Source organism: Zootermopsis nevadensis, unplaced genomic scaffold, assembly GCF_977971745.1.
Source record: "Zootermopsis nevadensis isolate Lab colony 2312 unplaced genomic scaffold, Znev_1.0 Znev_ptg000012l, whole genome shotgun sequence".
In the NCBI taxonomy this organism is placed as follows: Eukaryota; Metazoa; Arthropoda; class Insecta; order Blattodea; family Termopsidae; genus Zootermopsis; species Zootermopsis nevadensis.
In genome coordinates this window covers 7,329,305-7,350,641 of record NW_028259144.1, presented here as the reverse complement: position 1 = coordinate 7,350,641, position 21,337 = coordinate 7,329,305, and the positions used below count along the sequence as shown (strand labels likewise).

At 34.6% G+C, this 21,337-nt stretch overlaps 2 protein-coding genes and 1 long non-coding RNA gene across 12 annotated transcripts in view; 2 read left to right on the top strand and 1 right to left on the bottom strand.

The window, feature by feature from the left end:
• The window catches only part of LOC110827020 (uncharacterized), a 62,641-nt gene extending 55,404 nt beyond the window's left edge, over window positions 1–7,237 (bottom strand). The window contains exon 1 of one of the 2 annotated variants that reach the window (XR_015534916.1): window positions 7,116–7,237. This is a non-coding gene — a long non-coding RNA (uncharacterized LOC110827020). The remainder of the gene's footprint in view (window positions 1–7,115) is intronic. The other variant, XR_015534917.1, reaches the window with a different exon arrangement.
• The window catches only part of LOC110826973 (uncharacterized), a 311,187-nt gene extending 292,605 nt beyond the window's left edge, over window positions 1–18,582 (top strand). For all 9 annotated transcript variants that reach the window (XM_087347823.1, XM_022058134.2, XM_022058125.2 and 6 more), the window contains 5 exons: window positions 7,118–7,296; window positions 8,588–8,712; window positions 9,189–9,314; window positions 10,232–10,373; window positions 13,273–18,582. In XM_087347823.1, the coding sequence (XP_087203949.1) occupies window positions 7,118–7,296; window positions 8,588–8,712; window positions 9,189–9,314; window positions 10,232–10,373; window positions 13,273–13,524 (824 nt within the window). In that variant the 3' untranslated portion in view covers window positions 13,525–18,582. The remainder of the gene's footprint in view (window positions 1–7,117; window positions 7,297–8,587; window positions 8,713–9,188; window positions 9,315–10,231; window positions 10,374–13,272) is intronic.
• Window positions 18,583–19,973: 1,391 nt separating this feature from the next.
• The window catches only part of ZnT63C (solute carrier family 30 member 1), a 30,960-nt gene continuing 29,596 nt past the window's right edge, over window positions 19,974–21,337 (top strand). The window contains exon 1 of the mRNA XM_022058074.2: window positions 19,974–20,180. The gene's annotated coding sequence lies outside the window, so the exon portion shown is untranslated. The remainder of the gene's footprint in view (window positions 20,181–21,337) is intronic.

Sequence of the window (21,337 nt, the reverse complement as noted above, 5' to 3'; positions counted from 1 at the left end):
ATAAAAATGTCGCACGACCGCCAAGATTTTATCAAGAAGGGGACTTATAAATAAAGGTATTGTCTTGACCCGTCATAATATCGTGTTCGTATCTGATTTCGTAAGAATCGGCCAAATTTGTTTAGGTTTATAACATAGATGTTATGTTTCCATCACCACACGAGCTTAAAACCCATTTGTTTTCGCAAACTGTACAAAAATTTCAGTTGATTTTTTTTACGATGTTCAGGAATTTGTCATGAGAAGTCCAGGCTAGTTATTTTTATGTTTGTAACGTACAGGACTGTTACTTTTAAATTCAAAAAGTATGAATCTTCCTATAACATATTTTGATGTTTTTCCTATGTCTTCTAAATAAATTTGACAGTTTTAACGGTGTAATCGTATTCCTGAGTCAAATATCTCTCGTTTTTGGTGACAAATTTTGTGATGTCCTCATGAACTCATGTAAATTGATGAAACCTTGTCTATTTACTCAAATGTCCATAAATGTAATTATGTATCGATTCTTTGTCGACACTGCCTTATAACGTAAATGCAACACATAGTAGATAATTTATTTTTATATGTCTACACGTTGATTTCCCCTATTTTAAAGTGAACGGCCATTATTCTACTCCTTGCAAACGTCCCAGAAATTCCGTGAAATGCATTTGTGTTCCAGTAACAGATTAAAAACTGTTTTATTTCCTGCTATCAAATACAGACTTTCCTAATCTGATAGAACAGCACTTATCTTTACATGCTGATGTATATACAAAGCGTCTACGCTAAACTTTTATTACATTTCTGTCTTAGACTTTTATTTTCTCCATATTTACTCTATTAATTTTCTTTTATTTCTTTCCACTTTGCGATTGAATCAATCTAAACTGTTTTATATTGACCTTACGTGCTTTCTCATCAAATCTGAGTTTTTACATCAATTTGAACTGATTTCTCTCAGCTGTCTTTTGTCTTCCTTTTGGAACTATGTGTATGCACTTTCCATTCATCATCTTTAGAATTCACTCCGCAGTGCCATTAACACTTTAATAATATCACACCTCTTTGTATTTATTTATATTATTTTAGGTATTATCTACTATTTTAACATTCCTACATTTCATATACTATTCTTCGTTTCCTCTTATTCTCTTCCGTTATGTTGTTCTTTCCTTAAATTTAGCCTCCTGTGTTAACAAATGTTTTATCTGTCGTCCGTGTATATCATTTTAATTACTTCTAGGTCTTATCTGTGCTGTTTCATACAATTTTAAACTATAAAATATTTATATTATAAATTACAAAACTCCTGTAGGATATTGCAATTACAATTCTCTCACTGTTATTTTATAATCTTAGCTCTTAACGCCTGCTGTTCAGTGTGAACATTAAGCTTTAATTAATTCATACTTCATTTCTATCCCAGTTGCCTGATTTCAGAGGGAAATCAAGATGGGGTATATGCCTATATATACGTGCGTTTCTTATAAATAAATTTTAAGGCATTTAACATTTTCATATATTCAATTCAATTCAATTCATTTATTTGAGTGCTTGGCAACAGCCAAAAAGGCCAATAACAGCCGAGCACTAACAATACAAAAAAATAATAAAAGTAAACATAGCAATACAAAACAAATAATGAACTAAATATATAAATGTAGAATATAATAATGATAATAAATCAATTCATTAATTTATTGCAAAATAATGAACAGTAAATGAGCTAAATAATATGCCTAAAAGTGAAACATTAAAATAAAAAACAAACAAACAAATGAACTAATTATATAAATGTACAATATTCAATTCAATTCATTTATTTACGTGTTTGCCAAATTAAATACTTCAATTCTATAATTAAATTCTTTATTTATGGGTGTAAACATAATGCAATTGATCTTAATTTCTTAGTATCGATAACAATTACATTCGAGCTATGAAAATGTTTAGAGTGAAAGCAAGATCGTAGGATTTAGTGTATGTTTGTGATATGGCGTTTTCCTTCGGTTTTGAATTAAAGAAATGGTCTTTATATATCGTCAAGTTGTGATTAAAATGTATTAAATAAGCAATCGTGGAGAACCTACAAGGTAATAGCACTACAGTTTGGGGGTTGTGCTGGCGGATAATAAATCCTCACCGTAAAAAGGTAACGTGTTACAAAGGACCTCTATAGGACGTCACTTACATTGGGATTTAAAACTAAACAATATTCAAATAATTTTGATGTGTAAAATGGAAACAAAATCTCGTCACCCATGCGAAATCTGTATTTACTTTCGGTTTAATAACACACAAACATGGAATATGAAATTTGGTGTGTTCAGAGGTTATAAATTCTGTGTTATTATTCTTGTGTTAGTGGATTAAATCCAGTTTAACTGCTTTGGTCACTCGTGACTCTGAACGCATTAATCGTGTGAAATTAAACTTTGTTATTGGCATTTCCTCTTGTGAGATTTTACCACTAACACCAAAAGCATCTTGAGGTCAGATATTTGGTTATGCCCGCTATATAACTCCTTAACGCGAGCCCAAAATCTATCACGCAAGCCAAAGTGAAGTCAGACTCTGTCAAAATGCTCATTACATTAGTAGCTGAGGGAGCAATGCATCATCCACACAGCAGTAAATCGGTGGGGTGGGGTGGGGTGGGGTGTTGGAACTAACTCTAACTATAAGACTAGTAGCCAGCCTGTGCCCGGGATCTAGCATGTGTTTAATTTGCGGGATGCTTTGTGCAAATAAGCCGCTTTCTGCCTGCTCTTAGTGTGTATACGACAGTTATAATTATAAATCGTTTGCCCCCACACTTTCTGTCCTCATGGTAGTGGCTGGTACTTCTCACATCTCAAATAAACCGGTGTGTGTGTTTTGTCGACATCTATTATCATTGTTGGCAAACTAACATCTTGCAGGGAAACAAATGACTATCTCTAACCGCTTCTGTTACATAAAACATTGTACTTCTACTACGGTGTGGAAGTGATTAAGGACCATGTAAATATGAAACTAGTGATTCAAGGCAGATAATCTGCCTTCCAAATATTGAGAAATTAATATAAATTAGACTTTTATGTGTTTTTTGCAAAATGTGTATAAAACTTGTACAAAATGGGAGGAGGTCCACGTGTTTAATTGAATTTTACGATTATGTATGATATTTGGGATTCTACATTTAAAAAAGTTGTCTTGCTAATTAAATGTTGCTTCATATCAGTCTAACATAAAACATGAACCACTTATATAAGAAATTCAAATATGAACTTACAGACTTTATTATTATTTCATAATTCAAATAATCTCTATGGTGTGCATTATATAGCATATAGAATTACAATCAATAACTTTTATTTGAAGATTTTCAGCGTGTCTTCTGGATTATGATACCGAATAGTCTTGCAGGTGATAACCAGCGTTTCAGAGGAACTAATCTCTATTTTCAGGGTAGAAATTAATTTTACATTCCTTTTGGTATGATAAAAATGCCTTCAGATACTAGATAAAAAATGGGAGTTCGGTGGGACCGTACATCAATTATTTATAGATTTCAAAAAAGCCTATGATGCTGTGAAGAGAGAAGTGCTATATAATATTCTTATTGAAATTGGTTTACCAAAGAAGCTAGTGAGTCTAATAAAAATGTGCAATGAAACCTGTAGCAAAATTCGAGTAGGTAAATATGTATCTGAGACATTCTTCATCAAGAACGGTCTAAAACAAGGAGATGCTTTGTCTCCCTTGCTCTTTAACTTTGCGCTAGAATATGCTATCAGGAAAGTCCAAGATAGGCAGGAGGGTTTGCAATTGAATGGGACACAACAGCTATTGGCATATGCTGATGATGTTAATTTATTGGGGTACGATATGAATACAATAAAGAGGAACGCACAAGTTTTACTAGAGGCTAGTAGACAAGTGGGGCTAGAAGTAAATTCAGAAAAAACTAAGTACATGTTAGTATCTCGTCATCAGAAGACAGGCAGGCAAAATTATCTTAGGGTAGCTAACAAGTCCTTTGAAAGGGTTACAAAGTTCAAATATCTGGGAACAACAATAACAAATCAAAATGACACTCATGAGGAAGTTAGGAGGAGATTAAATTCTGGAAATGCTTGCTACTTCTCAGTTCAAAATATTTTGTCTTCCCGTCTGATCTCTAAGAACCTGAAATTTAAAGTATACAAAACAATAATCTTGCCTGTTGTTTTGTATGGGTGCGAAACATGGTCTCTCACTCAGAGGGAGGAACACAGATTGCAGGTGTTTGAGAATCGGGTGTTGAGGAGGATATTTGGGCCTAGGAGAGAAGACGATGGGGCGTGGAGAAAACTGCATAATGATGAGCTTAAAAATCTGTACTCCTCCCCCAGTATTGTCAGGGTGATTAAGTCGAGAAGAATGAGATGGGCGGGACATGTAGCGCGCATGGATGGGACAAGAGGTGTGCACCGGGTATTGATCGGGAAGCCTGAAGGGAAGAGACCGCTGGGGAGACCTAGACGTAGATGGGAGGATAATGTCAGAAGAGATCTGTGCGAGATAGGAGTTGAAGGAGACTGGATTTTGTTGGTCCAGGACAGGGACTGGTGGAGGGCTTTGGTTAATTCGGTGATGAACCTTCGGGTTCGGTAAGCCATCTAGTTAGTTAGTTATGATAAAAATGCCTAGCAAAAAGCAAACAAAAATAATTTGTCTTTTAGGTTATGAGAATAGCTTTGCATCAGTGCAGTTGCTGCCTTTATCATCAGGGCGATTCTCCTTTAGAAATTAACAGTAGTCTCAGACAGTCAAAACATTCCCCGGCTTTTATAGGACCCAAAGATCCATTACCATGTTTACAAAAGCCTGCCATCGGTCCCTGTCACGAGCCAGATGAATCCAATTTACACCATCAAACTTTATTTAACTAAGATCAATTTTAATATTATCCTTTCATAAGTCAAATAAGAAAGAAATTATTTTTTTTACATTTATAACAAGTTAAGTCAGTGACAAAGTTACAATTTTTTACTTTTTTGAATACAGGAACGTTTAAACAATTGATATATAGTGAAATGACTACAGCAAATGGGGTGACGAAGCACGGCCTGTCTCTTTTAAACTGTAGCCCCGTAGATTCTACACACGTCCTATATTTTAGAAGGGAGGAAGATATAAAAAGAAGTAGAATGTTCCGCTTTATATGAATCTTTCTTTTCCCTGACCCCTTTCTCCTTCGAATGGAAGAACAAGTGGTCCTCGCTATTAGACGTCGAGTCAAGACGGTACTATTCCGATATCTGCCCCTGCGGACAATAGTGGCGCATGTAGCTTCAGGCCACTTCATAGGTTCGCTTCCAAAAACCACTAGTTTAGTCGAGATCATACGAAAAGATATCGATGTTATTTTTCTGGGAAATTCGCCGTGTGGACGTTCAGGTAGATACCAGCGTTTCGGAGGAACATATTGCTTGTATCAGCCCTGAAGATGGCAGCGGTATGTGCCTTCGAAACATTTGTACCTTTCTACAAGTCCACGTGGCGTTAATCCCCAGAGTAACATAATCGACGGTGGTTTGTTTTTTACCGACGCATTTTAACTAAAAATGTTATAGTTTATGTCGAAAGGCGGATAATTTGCGAACGCTGGTTTTGGAAAGATGTGGAAGGAGGCGATTGTGATATATTTTAGTGTGTTTTTGTGCCATTTTCTTGTAAAAGTTTAGGTATATTACCGTCAGGATATATTCCCCTAGAGTTGAACACGTAAATGCTAAAATACTATCTTTAAAATTCGTTTAAATTATATGAACCATAAAATGTCATCGTTACTTCGTCTTTTCGCCACTGCAGTTTGTGGACTCCATATTGATGGTCATGTGAAGTCACAGCCTCCAGCCTTCATACCACTTAAAATCGTTGTTCTTTACAGATGATGAAACTCTAATTATGCATATTTCTCCATCTTCTGGGTGTTACTTCATTTCCCTTAGTAATTCCAATGTGCTTCTCAGAGACTTGTCCTTAGACATCCTCAGTCTAGATCTTACCTTAATTAAATAATCAAATGTAATCGGATACATTGTCCAATATTTAATTACATATATAATAGATCGAAAAATATTATAAACAAAATTTGTAGAACGACACTGTGTCAACTGTAGTGGTTATTTAACTTCGAATTATGTGAAAGGTAGAATTGATGAATTTGGATGTTACATAATAAGCAGTTGATACAGTTTTTTAAAATAACCGAGTAACCAACGAAAAAGGTTTGGATCAAGAACTAAATAAATTAGCCCACTTTTTGACACGTTCTGGCATCAGTCATCCAAAAAAAAAAAGTCAAAGACATATAACCGCAGAAACATACACAACGTAGAGATAGGAGCTTTCGTTATAACGTCAGTTAAAATTAAACTGTACTTGTGCCACTGTTGCAGGGAAGGTTTCCTCTTACCATTCGTCCCGCGGGCAAGTAAGGAGACGCACTAGCTGACTGTCCGATGTTATTACTTTTCTAGGCAACTTGACCAGTGATATAAGTCACATACATACCCAAGCGCATCATATAAAATGTCTGTGTCTTATATTGAGAGCAATGCTATGTTACAGGGTGGGGGGGGGGAGAGATGGAGGGGGAAAGTTCCATCCCTGCATGACTGACGTTATTTTCCATTACGTAAAGTAGTCCGAGACTCCTATATTACTCAAAAGAATGTATGTAGTAAGCGTTTTATTTAATATTGCTTGGTGCTGCTGGTATATGAGTATACACGCTCCTATAAAGTGGTATCATTTCTCTTCTTACGTGAAAATATAAAAATAATTAGGTAAATATTTATAAATTTAGCATTGTTATAGCTCCTGGAATCGTGATATAACAGTAAGGTAGTGAGAAGAGGTGTGTCTTCTGGGTTTTTGCGCTATATCGTTTTGTAGAAGTTCGCCGACGTTTCAGAGGCCCTCCTGATGATGGAGGCAGCAAGGACATCTGAAACGCCGGTAAACTTATACCAGACGACACGGCGCTACAACCTGGAAGATAGCTCTCATATTCGTTGCAGTGAGAACCTGAAATTTCACTTTTATTAAATTTTAAAGTTGCAAGGTGTAGAGCAGATATTATTATGCCTGTTACTTACAGACCAGGGTGCGGGGGACCATCAGACTCCGAGTGGCCGTACCGCGGTGTCGGTGCAAGGAGCGGGAACCACTGCCGCGTCGTCAGCTGTTGCCTCTGCAGCCAACACCGCATCGAGTGTCGGAGGTCCGCGAGAATGCGCTGGTTGCGGGAAGCGTATCACAGAACGCTATCTGCTCAAGGTGAGTGTCTGCGCTGGTTACAGGAAGTGTATCACAGAACACTGTCTGGTTAAAAAGTAGAAAAAATATCAAAAATATTGTACTGAACCTGAGTCTCTGGGACATCTTTTTGTATTATGATGCGATTCACATGTCTGTTGTAAATCCTGCATTCTTGTCAAGAAATAAATACACATGTTTTCAGATAACTAAATACCGTACAAACGCTTTTTTTTAGCTTCACAGAGTAATTAAATGCTTGCAACCATTCAGTGCCATCTGTCTAAAAATCAAAGACAAACATGTACAGAACTGTGGTTTTGTATGGGTATGAAGCACTCACTCGCCCTAAAGAAAGAACGATTGGGGAGGGGGAGAATATTTGGATCCAAGAGAGTAATTATTTCTGAGAGGGAGCAGCTACGAAAATCTCCGATTAAATCAAGTCGGTGGAATTTGTTAATAGATCCCGACTGCATCGCTATCATGAAATGACCGCAACTACTAATAACTTATTAGCGAAAAGTTATGGCCCAAGAAAGTTTGAAATTTTCTATAAAACGTTTGTTATCGTGTAAACCAGGTTTTATCCCGGTCCGGACCTGAACATTACGTGTGCCATCTGGTCCTTGCAGACCTCTGTGATGTCTCGTCTGTTGTTTTGATTGTCTGCGGTGAAGGCAAGTTGAAACATGCAGAGTGATGGTTGCGTCATACTTGTAGTTTGATATCAAAAAGCCATTGCCTCGTTAAGTTATCCCAAAGAAGTCCACACCATCTTAAAATGACGTTATGTGAATGTATGAATGGACGATCATTGGAACAGTTTTACGGAACAAACTTAAATGTGAAGATGCACTCAAGCATCTCAGTACACTTCCGCAATGTGTCACTAGTGGACAGACGCCCCACAAAATTCCCTTTCTACTAATGCTTACGGTATCCAACCAAATGTACCGGTAACAAATAAAATCGAGCTGTAAAACATCGAAGTAATTCAACGCAACATAACCTCTCACCAAGTTTGGATTCTTTTGAGAAATATCAAAATACTATAAGTTTAAATACAAGGTGAAAATATTTATTTTACTTTACTTTATAGACCTGTGTTTATAACTGAACTAACCAACATACGTGTTTGTGGGGTGGAACCCTTTTCCTACACCCTCAGTGTCATTTGCCCAAGATTGCCCTGTCATTTTTAGAACAATATAATGTATGAATTTTCATATTTTATTCTCTCCGCATTTGTACTATTCAAACAGAAAATAAATTAAGTTAAATCCCAAAACTGAAGCATGATATGTTGCAGGCATTGGATATGTACTGGCATGAGGACTGCCTTAAGTGTGGTTGTTGCGATTGTCGTCTTGGGGAAGTCGGCTCAACGCTGTATACCAAGGCAAACCTTATTCTCTGCAAGCGGGACTACCTCAGGTCAGTATACCCTTTCTTCACAAAATAAATAATAGAAAAACTCCACAAAGAAACATTTTGTCAAGCCATAAGACTATGCAGCGTCATAACACAGAATATTACAATCCACTTGAAGAAGACTGCCATCTTCATATTCACAACCATGAGAACCTGAAATCTCACTTAATTTAACTTTTTCACCGCTGTTAAAACCTCAGACATATGCTAATTACATTATTGGTACTTGTGGGTTATCAGGACATATCGCTTTAAAAATGGGTTAGGTTAGGTTAGGTTGGTTAGGTTAATGTGTGTGGATAAATGACATATACTTGAAAGCTATTATATTTTATTTGGATATGCAGGTCCAGATATTCGACTCTCCTGTTTTGTGTCCCAATAACCAACAAGTACCACATTATTTTACATATACAAGTAAGATTTCATTAGTTATGTGGCTTCGTGTGTTATTTACTGTATGTCGATATGATCGGCAGGTTGTTCGGAGCAACGGGTTATTGCGCAGCTTGCAGCAAAGTGATTCCAGCATTTGAAATGGTTATGAGAGCTAAAAGTAATGTCTACCATCTTGAGTGTTTTGCATGCCAGCAGTGTAACCACAGGTGAGTATTGTGTTATAATGGACATTCATATTTTCTGAGCTATTTTCAATATAAATATAATTTCTGACAGAAGAAAGTTATCAATTATTTAATAATTTTACAGTGTGTACTCCAAGGACTAGGGTCCTTTATAAGAAGCTAATAGTCGCTCAGATAATCATTAAATTTTCTGCCTTATATTTGTTTACAAGAACCTGCAATCCACACCTTTCAAACTCTATTTCTTTAATATTCATTTTAATATTATTTTCCCATGCATATGTTTGTCTTCTGAGTGGTCTGTTCCTTTCAGATTTTAATTTTTAAATATTTTATGTATTTTTTCTTCACTCCCATGCATGTTACATGCCATTCCAGTCTTATTCTCCTCATTATAATTATTTTAATAACATTTGATGAAGATCACAAATTATGAAGCTCCCCGTTATATAATTTTCTCCATCCTTCCATCACAGCGTCCCTTTTAAGCATAAAAATCTCCTTAGTGCTCTGTTCTCAGTCACTCTTGGAATGTGTTCAAATTTTGTATCCATAAAAACAATAAGTAAAATTAAATTTTTATATATCTTAATCTAATATATTAAAATATTCTGAACTGAACATTAATAAGCATTCCCGGAATTTAATCATCTCTTAATTTATCAGATACATTTTACTGTAAAATTATCATTTATTTGTATACATGTGTAATATATGTACAAGTAAAATATAAATTGGGTCAGACTGATTGATACTGAGGGATTCGGATTAATCTGACCTCTGGACCATTTGATTGCCCTTACATAAAATTGCACTAAAACAAAATTTTAAACCCTTTCATCGCTAACACGATGTGTTGTCACTGCTCGTCACGTGATCAAATAAACTTCAGGGTTTTGATAAAGACTCAGTGATGATTGTCAATTAATTTTTTACAGGTTCTGTGTGGGTGACCGGTTCTACCTTTGTGACAACAAGATCCTCTGTGAGTACGATTATGAGGAGCGACTAGTCTTTGCTAGCATGGCATACAATGCCAGCAGCCTCGCTCACATACGAAGGCAAGTCAGTAATTTGCAGGTATGCCCTAGACCTAAAACAGCATGAGCATTTACGCATACACACATGCAGGAAGCCACATTATTTTCGCTTGAAATGTTTAGATGACACAAACTCACGCAGTCAAAAGTTACCTAGACCACACACTTTATAATTTTTCAAGATCATAGCTATATTTACAGTTTCTGGGATTATTCATCTAGAGAATGTTCCACATTATGCCATATCATTACACCACACTAAAACCTGCGGTTAACTGATGATGTCGTAATTTATTTAATTACGCTCGTAACTGGTTACTGACATGTTGCAGAATCTAATAAGATACAGTGTTGCCCTTCGGTGGAAAGTAGGGAATAATTGGAAAGAAGCAATAATTTCATCTTTAAATTTACCGCTCCGATATTTTTAATTGTGGGAACTTAAAACTGTTGAAAAGTCTGGTGAGATAAGTGCATTCGGTGTGTTATAAATTCTTTCGAAAAAATACCGCTTGGTAGAAAACATTAAAATTTAGTTTAGAAAAAGAGGATTTGAAGGGGTGAGCTGAATCAAAGTGACCAAAGTTAGTTGGCTTTTTGAATACTGTACTTAACCATTGGATTTACTAAAATAAGAAATTTCTTAACAAGTTTAATTTGGAAAATATCAGTCAGGAAGACCCAAAATTTCACCCAGGTACTTATTAAATATAAATCATATCATTATGCCAACATATTAATTACTATTCAGCAAATGTGTCACGTCCAAGAATTAATTCCCTCTAACATCGTATTAATTGGCTGAATCTCCACTGTGTTGCCAGCTAATCACTGATAAATTTCTGAACCTTTATAACTTAAAATTTGATTTGATGCAAGAAGAACTGACGTGTCATTCTTGTTGCGAGTTGAACGTCCTAAGCTGGTTTGGCGTGATTCAGTGTGTTTTGTAAAACTCCACATTCATTTGAATTATTTCCCTAATGTCGTAACTATTACGTGTCGGGATGGGGAGAATTTAGCATCGTCATTTTATGCTGTCAAATTTTAATTTGAAACTTATTCTATATACATATATGTTCATGTCTCTGTCATAATACACTTTCACACGTAACTTAAGACACGGAGAAATATCATGTGAGTTTAACGAACAGTTTGCTGGTGCTATCGAAAAGGGTATAAGGCAAAAAATTAGAATCAAAATATGATTACTGCTTTCAGTCTTAAGTGTGTATCTAAAATATATACTCAAAATGAATATTTTTTGGAAAAAGAATCAACAAGTCTGGCTTTCAATAACTATCTGACTTTTTAAATTATCCTCCTCCTCCTCCTCCTCCTCTTTCCCCCCCCCCCCCCCCCCAATCATTCAGGAGGTAGTTTCTACTTCTTTGGTAACCTTTCCTCCTCCATCCTTTGCACGTGTCCATACCAAATCAGTAGACTTTTCTCTATCTCCTCAATTATATCTCGGTCCATCCTCATGATTTCTCTAATCCTTTCGTTTCTCACTCTCTCTCTTCTGGAAATTCTAGCCGCTCTTCTTAGGAAATCCATTTCCATTATTAATTTTTAGGATTTATACACCTGTATCCTGGCACCCGCAAATTCCGTAGGAATGAAATTCTCTTGAATATCTTCACTGAAATTACTGAGGAGATCCGTAGTTCTGTAGAGTGAGATACAAGAGAACTTTATGCCTATAAAATGAACTACATTCAAGTTCATTTACTGCAAACAGTCTAAAATATATGTGGCCAACTGTTCAACACTAATTTTCAGTTTGAGGAATCCACATTTGACCAATTACATTAAATAATTTTAAGAATGTAGTACTGGAACATGCTTACAGTAGTGTATTATGAATATAAAACTGACATAATGTCTTTCAAATGCTGGAATTATGAGAATTGTTTTGCTGCATTTTATATAAAAAAAATAGCCTAACTACATCAAACTAAATTAAATTGCTTGTTAATTATTATTGCACGATGAAGAATCCAGTAGATGAAAGATTCTCAGGCTACAAGCCGAGTCTAAAGTTTTGCCCGTCACTAAGTAGAATACCTTGAAGCCATATTAGGGGAAACAAAGATGAAGCTCTACACATTTTAAAGTATTTAAAAGTGAGTGGTCAGCTGCATTCTTCAGCCCCTTTATCCAATGGAAGGAGGACTTGATCTGTTTTGAATAAGAGGCTTCTACTTAGAAATAAAGAGAAAAATCCCTTGTGACATATAAAAGATGCATATATTTTGATGTAACCCCTGTTATTTTTCTGTTATGTGGTTTATGATAAACCTGAAAGATATATTGACCATCTTGGATCAAAATTAAATATTTCTGACAACCTTTAGTATAGGCCTTACACCAGTTTTAATTTAAATTTTGTTAGTGGTTTAGGAGATTAAATATATATATATATATATATATATATATATATATATATATATGAATGGATATAAATGACTTTATTATGTCAATATTAGTCCTCTGTGTTGTTATGTAATGCCATGTAGACTTTCAGTTAGATAACCAATGTTTCAGAGAAACATACTGTCTCCATCTTCAGTCTGACGTCAATTTTGTCCTTTTGATGCACAAGGGTTCCAGTAGATAGAATGTCCATAGTATTAGAGGTTCACTAAGTAAGATTTGAGGTTCATGCAGTGGAGATGGTTATAATGCCATATGGACATCATCGCTAACGAGACAGTATGTTTCTCTAAAATGTTGGTATCTACCTGCAAGTCCATGCAGCGCTACAAACTAGATCATTGTCGTCTTCATCATCTTCACCACTGTGAGAACCTTGATCTCACGTGACTTCCTCATCGAATCACTTAATGTACAAACCATAGTCAACCGTTTCTCTCATCATATGTATTTGCGCTTGTGTTTATTTCTTCTGTATAACTAATAGCTTCACTTTCTTCCAGCCAGCAGGAGACAATTTAAACATCGCCTATGAGAATCCACGCCTCCTTCATCAACAGTATCACCACCATCACCACCACCACCATCACCATCACCAACAGCTGACACCAACCTCATTCTTTCCCAATGACAAGACGCCAATGCTTGTTACGCCAGCGAGTGGTGGTGGAGGCGCTGGTCAACAGCTAAGAGACGATGGATCCAGTGGTTATGGCAGTCCTGATTCAGAAACTTTTGATGCGCAGTGTAACTAAACATATTTGATCCCGTTACATGCCCGAATACCATCAAAATATTAAGATGAAGGAGTCGTGTTAAAGTATCTGTGCTCGGCAAACATCCTGCAGTTAGTGGCTGCTTGCATCTTCTGAGAAAATAATAAATTGTACCAAGGAAATATCTGAGCAATGTGACTTCATTTAGTACCTCAGTACAGGAGTACTTAAACTTCAAAATACTGATATACATATGGATTACATAAAGAAGGAGATGTTTATGTATCAGTTCATATAACTGATTTTGTAATAGTTTCAAAAATGTATGCACGAAGGTATAACATAATATTTAAACATTCTTACAATACTCAGCGCTCTGCATTAAAGAACACGGTATCAGAGATATGTAATTTCCAGGATACTATGGTGAGTGTTAATCGTTAATGATTAACATAACCTCAATCCAAATAACAGTTTGTATGGGTTTCTGACATTTTGCCATGTTAATAGTCATAGTTCATTATGGTATTTTGCAAGCTTTAGTGTACAGTAACAGGATTCTTGACAGCTGAGGAAACATTACACATGAGACATTATTCCTGCTTTCATATCAGTGAACATATGACCTATACATTTCTTTAATGATGCTATCATTTACATGGAAGTGAATGTTTAAGGTCTTGCTATTTCAATAAAAATTTAAATATCCGCTGGAATAAAGGAATGCATTTTCAGCCAAATAGATTATGGTAGAGTGTACAAGATTGGTAACTTACATTAAATGACTACCATTCATATAAGCAGCCACTTTCTGTGCAGAGGGTGATTTATATAAAACTAATGTTGCAAACATTAGAAAAGGGAAAAAAAACATTACAGTGAATTCTGTTTCAAGACTGTTCTGAAATGCTGTCTTTGAATTCTTATGCCTTTATGTCAAAATATATTTAAAAGAAACATATTTACTGAAATTATAAACAAAATTAGTTTTAAAATACCAATTAAATAGGAAAAATGAAAGAATAAGACAGACAACAAGTATTTTTTACACATAGAATGTGATCCTATACTAGTCGGTTCGCCAAATATGAAATAAAACAAATATTTCCAATTTTATCATCTAAAGATTTTCTGATGTATACGAAATGAACGCGATTTAGATCTATATAATGATCATGATGATAGGATGATAATAAAGAAGATGAGGAAAATGAACACTCCATCATCTTTTGTATACCATTTAGTGGCCTGTGATGACTAAACTAGCTGGTACTCAGGTGAACTGATTCCACACACTATCTGCTTCTGAGAAGAAGGGAATTGATGCTGATTGTGATGTGCTACAGCAGATTTCTCTTGACAGAGCCAGGAAATAAGAAGTTTAGCATTGTCCTAATATACATTTCATTCAATTAATACTTGTTTCTGTTAATTGTTGCTCTTCATTGAAATTGGTTTAATAATGAATACTAAACAAAACCAAAAAATTGGTAAAACTGTAAACACAAAATTATGAACTGCTTTCTCAAGTCTTGCAGAACTGGTCTGTAAAAGAATTAGGCTCATCAATGTACACCTATAATTATTTATCATAACAAAGATTTTCAGCTGTTTGTAGTGTACAGATAATCTTCCTGTAACATTTCTCTTTTTGAGATTTTAAATTTTTACAGAAATGAAAATGTGGATTGTGATCTTGTGGGTTGTGGTACTGTGTAGTCTTGTACATAGTTAACATTTTTGAAGAAACATCTCCCCTTAATTTTCAAGGTGGAAGTGGTAGAAATGTTAGTAACCGCAGATCACAATAAAAAAATATCTTAAATTTCATCGTGCTTAATTTATATATAAGTATAATGTATATAATCCAAGTTTCAGTGCAGTAGAGTCCTTGGACCTTAAATACAGTTACTTAATTTTTTAATTGTATATACTATTTAAATTTATTAAATGTGAAAACTATTTTTATTCATTTAGCTACAAGCTCCATGAAAAAAGTATATTTTTACATTAATACTACACGTCTTAACATGTCAACTTTAGGAATGAGTTACCATAATCAAGCAAAGATTGCTTACAAAATCATTTGGATTTCTTTTATTGGATCTTTCTGTAAATTTTTCTTTAATTCAAACAAGTCATAACTGTAAAAGTCTATTGAAATTATTCACAGACTACAGGAAGAAATAATTATTTAAAGGTAACATAAATCCTTGGAAAGTATGGTGACGTTCATATTTGGCAATGGTGGTGAAAATAAAAACCTTCAGGTTTCATAGAATATATGGAATTTCTTGACCGGCTGAGCAACTAGCTTGTGAGGAACAACTCTATTCCATGGAGTGAGTTTTTTAATTGAAAATATTCACCAAGGCACAAGAAATATCAGTACTTATTCCATTTAACAGACATTATGTAACAACCCTGGTGCATCTTCTAGAGTTTGCATTTTGTAAATGGCTGGCATTCCTTGACCTTTGTGAATGGCCCAAATATTCTTCAAACATTTCCATGTAAATGTAAAGTACTCATTATTGTCATCCAGTTTCAATCAAAATTGGAGTGCAAAATGTTGTTATTCCATATTAAATTTTCATATTAATCTGTTGAGCCACTCGATTTGCTACACGCATAACTTGCATACAAATGGGCAGATAAAGAAATTTTAATACCCACCCTGCAGGGCTGTAAACATGCCTGAATAGTGACCATTATATTTTGTTCTGGGTTAGTTAAACCCAACCTCTTCAGTTCCATTGCAATATTACCCATCTGTCTTTTTCCTAATTGGTCACTTTTCAGGAGAATCCCTTACCAAAATTCTTACTGTATTTATGTGAGATAAACATTTAAAGTCTTCTCAGACAGTGAATTATTTATGCACAGTATGAAAGAAAGCTTAAGACAGTCCTGAATCTCTTACAAGGACTTTGGTTATGAATATGATCATACTACGAAAATTAGTGACACTAAATCTTATTTCCTGGCCTTTATACTTAAAAGGAGCAAGTTGTAATATCAACTCCTGTTATAAACATGAAGTGGTGAGTTTCAGATAGTAAAAGCACAATTACTGTGTATTAATGTCACTAACTGTACTTCTACATATTTGTTTTATAACGTGCTGAATATGTAAACATTTTAAACTTTGCATCATTCAAGCCATTGGGACTATTGAATCACATCCATATTGACAAATTTATTATATGCTATATTTGCTTCTAATCTATCTTCTACTCACCTGTTCATATTTCTGTTCAAGTTACATTGCACATATTTCTATGTTATTGTGAACATTACGATGTGAGATGGAACTTCAGAGATTACTTGCCCTGTAACTAAACAATCTGATGAATCAATGGACTTCCTATTTCTCATTTTGTTGTTTTTATGTATAGTCACATAGATAATAATAATAATAGTAGGTGATAGTAATGATTTGGAACACAATTCTGAACTCTGTTCTTTTAAAAAGAATATGCAACTCCTATATCATAACATTTTTGATAAATCATAAATTGTGAGGATAATGTGGCTGAATGTGATCATAAACGGTACTCTGGAATGGGTGGTACATAAGTATTAAGATATTTGAAGTAACCTCCAATGAAATGGTGTGGATTTAAGCTACTTCCATATAAATCAGAAGTAACAGTATCATTTTGAGCATCACGAGTGTTAGTAGGTAAACCAGTTGGCAAAAACAGTGATGAAAGATGGCTGAGCTTTTCTTATGTAACAGATTAAATTTTTAAGTACAGACAGTGTATATATTAAAACAAAAACTTCTGATTTAAAACTAAATCTGTATGAAAAATAAGATATGTTAACAACTTATTATTTTGTGTATGCAAGAAATTATATATTAAATACTCAGCTACCAGTGTTTATGCCATGTATTTTCTGAAGGATTAATCAGGTAAATGAATTTTTTTTTTATCTGTTACATATTTGATTACATTTATTTGTTAAATGCTGGATTATGTTTTATTGTTAATGCCATTGGTTATAATAGAAATACATTTATTTCATAGCTTGACAATGTAAGTGGTGTTTAAAAATACAACATGTTGGATTATAATATGAATTACAACAGTTTAAGACAAGGTACTTTTCTCATGTCACACACAACAACTCATTAACCTATTTTATGTTCTAAGAAAGAAATTTCTAAATCCTGCAAAGAGTAGCTGACAATTTTCATATAAAGATTTTGCTGAAAGTAGATCTGTCACTTTGTCATCATCTAGTATTTTGATTTGTATTTTCAGATAAAGAAGTTCCTCATCGATCACTCGTAGGGTTAAGAATCTGAAATTAAATCAGTAAGTGTGACATCAATTTAAATGATAAATTAAGTATATGCTTTGATGGTCTTGTTCTAAATCCATTTCTCTACAACATAAACATATTAAAGTAGTTTGTTTTTTTACTGATGTGAGTTCTGTGTTTCATGAACAAATTCTGACTGACATAATCCCATGTACATTGGAAGTTACTGCCAAGTCACTAATAATCTGTTGGTCAGATCTAGAATTATTATGAAAGAAAACAATCTGTTACTGATTCTGTTATATCAACATCCATAAATTTGTGCAGTGTAAGACACCCACTTCAGTATTTTCCTGTAGTATGGCATCTTGAAAATAAAAAGAGTTGATACCAAAGTATAAATATCAAGGAAGATTGTTAATATAACTGAACTGTAAATAAATGTTGTATTAAATGAATACAGGGCAGAAAGTTGAAGTCAAACACTTTCTGGCCTCTGATCATTAGATTAAAATTTCATGAAATGTAAATATGATATTCTATGAAATAACTGTTTGGCTATGACTCCCATTTAGTGTAATACAGACATATCTTGAGTCAAACTGTAGAATGCATTATTCATTTGCTATTGTTCCATGTACAATAATTCTGTTGGTATTTGTTTTCTGTTTAATGATGCAATCAGTTATTATGTATAAAATATCGTAGGGATAAATGTGATTCATTTTTCAACTAAACAAAGTTATCTCTATAGAATTCTTTTGGAAACAAATGTACATATGACTTGTGTTAATGAAAGCAAAAATAAATGTTGTCTTTTTGTTACATTGTGTTCAAAGAACACAAGATTGTTTGTTTTAGATAAGTAGCAAAGTAAAAGCTGGGAAATGGACTGAGCACATGAAGTTGAAGCAACCATCCAGATCTTGCACATGAGGGACTTCATGCTTTGGAACATGGTAATGAAAGGTAAAGATTGAGTTACCTCAGGGGCTAAGCTTATCTCCATGAAGGCATCTAAGGATAAGAGGCAACAGATCAGTATCTCATCATTTTGCTTACAGAATGTTTTGCTTTATTTTGAATGATTATCAGAATAAATACTGACTGTTGCCCTAATTAACAATAAGTAACAATTAGTAACAAAGACTTTTTCTTGGGCATAAAATTTTTTAGATTATTGGGATGAGCTTTGGCTTATGTGAATTAACCTCAATGCTAGATGGAAATTGGTAGTCAACTTCTTGCTCTGGTCACTTTAACTGCAGGGAAAGAGACCCTTTTGTCCATTGGATAAAAGTATCATAGAGCCTAGCCAATTTGAAAATGGTGACTAGGAGAAAAATCCCTGCTGAACCTGAGAATTAAACTCCTGTAAATAGTCACATTACTGAAGAAAAGTCTTCATTTAACTAGGTAGAGTAAAAGTAAGTTTATTCCAACACCTAAACTTATGGGCTGGTAGTTTCAAAAAGAATTTCTAATCTGAAGACGGCTGTCCTCTGGGTTGTAGCACTCTGTAGTGTGATACGCTACAACCCAGAGAGAATGAACGAGCATGTGTACACACAATGAAACTTAAAAATTGTAATAATCTGTGAGACACTACTACCATTGTTTTAAGCGTATTAACATTACGTTCGTTTAGAAACTAGACACGTTATTATGGAAAGGCTCCAGTGGCATAATTCCGATACAAAATTTCACGAAAATCCGTTGAATCTGCTGAAAGATCATATATGAATGGGGACGTACGGCGTTTTCGCCCACACTAACGTCCAACGAAATACTACATTGTACCATGTGCCAAGGCTAAGAATTATTGTTTTACAACGATTTGCACAGAAACACAATGCATTCTGTAGAGAGCAATTTTCTTAGTTTGATGTTATAACGTATAAATATGTGCCATTACTTTATTTTGTTCTTTCTCTGATAAGCTACGCTGTATTAAGAATTGAATCCAGTTTGTTCTTTCTCTGATAAGCTACGCTGTATTAAGAACTGAATCCAGTTTTACTTCCCTATAAAAATAATGGTCAAACAGAAAGTCAACGTATCAGCTTGCATTCTGGTGGCAGAAGCTGGATCTTTCTTACGAAATTGGTCGTGTTAACCATATATTCACATACCATGTGCTTATACGTGCCACCAAGATTTTCATTCCAATGTTCAACATAGCAGGCTGTGTAATGCGCTGATCGCCATGATAAAAGTTAATATGATGGTAATCATGGCGTGTTGTGTCGGAATTTCATTCTGCTTTCGAATATGTATGTGATCAGATAGGTTTGAATATATTAGTTCATTATGTATTATAATATCATGGATTTTCAATATGCTGCTTCTTTCAAACGGTTCTAAGGTGCCCAGTAGACATAACTCAGGGATTCGTGAACCAAGTTAGGCAGAAACGGAAACAGGTAAGATTCAGTACAGTTATTATTAACCGAATAGTTGTACTAAATTGTAAAGCTGAAAAGCATACAGTGATTCAGACACATGTGTTTGCAGCTAATAATAAATGTACAGAAGGTAGGAAATGTCTTCCATTCAGGATACTTAAAAAATTATATAAAGTAGTGAACGTAACTAAGTAGAGATTTTATATTACCATTGTATTGAAATATTGTCCGGTGTCCCTCAAGGATCTGTATTAGGGCCTTTGTTGTTCAATGTGTTCATTAATAATTTGTGTAATGTCATTAAATTTTTGAATTACCTCCTTTTTGCGGATGACAAAAAATTTCGGGCCATAAAGTCTCCTCATGATTGCTCTTTACTTCAAAAGGACATTGACTCCTAATGTGGCTGGTGCGCATCCAACCACATGAAGCTTAATGTTAGTAAAACTAATGTTATTTCATTTACTAGGAAAACCAACACGTTTTGTTTTGAGTACCAGCTTTGTGGATCCCGAATTAATCGTACGGATACTATAAAGATATGGGTATCATCCTTGATTCTAAACTGCATTTTCACCACCATGTTGACTTTGTATCTTCTCAAGCCTTGAAATTATTGTGTCTTATTCGTGCCATAACTTTCTCATTTTCAACTTTGGACAGCCTTTATATGTTATATTTTAGTCTAGTAAGATCTAAGCTTGAATATGCTTCAGTTGCATGTAATTCTTTAACTGCTGCTGACTCTTGTAAGCTTGAACGCATACAGAGCAAGTTCTTATACTTGTGTTACAATCGTTTCTTTCCTCATGTAAGTTATCATTATGCCAATGCCTTAGAAAACCTACATTTTCATACTCTTGGCACTAGGAGGAGTCACCTTGACGCCCTCTTTCTTATTAACGTATATGGGGGATATAAATTCTGTCCCTCCTTACTCGAGACTGTTGGTGTGCGTGTTCCATTTCCTAATTTTAGAGATTTCTCACTTGTTACTGTTGGCCCTGCATACAAAAGATGTCCATCTGCTAGATGCGCATCCGCTGCAAATACTCTTTGTAATGATTTTGACATCTTTAGTAACCATTTGCTTACTCTTAGGCATATCCTAAAGTAGATGGTATTGTTTCATTTATAAATAATCATGTAATTTTTTGCTTGTTTTAATTATTAAT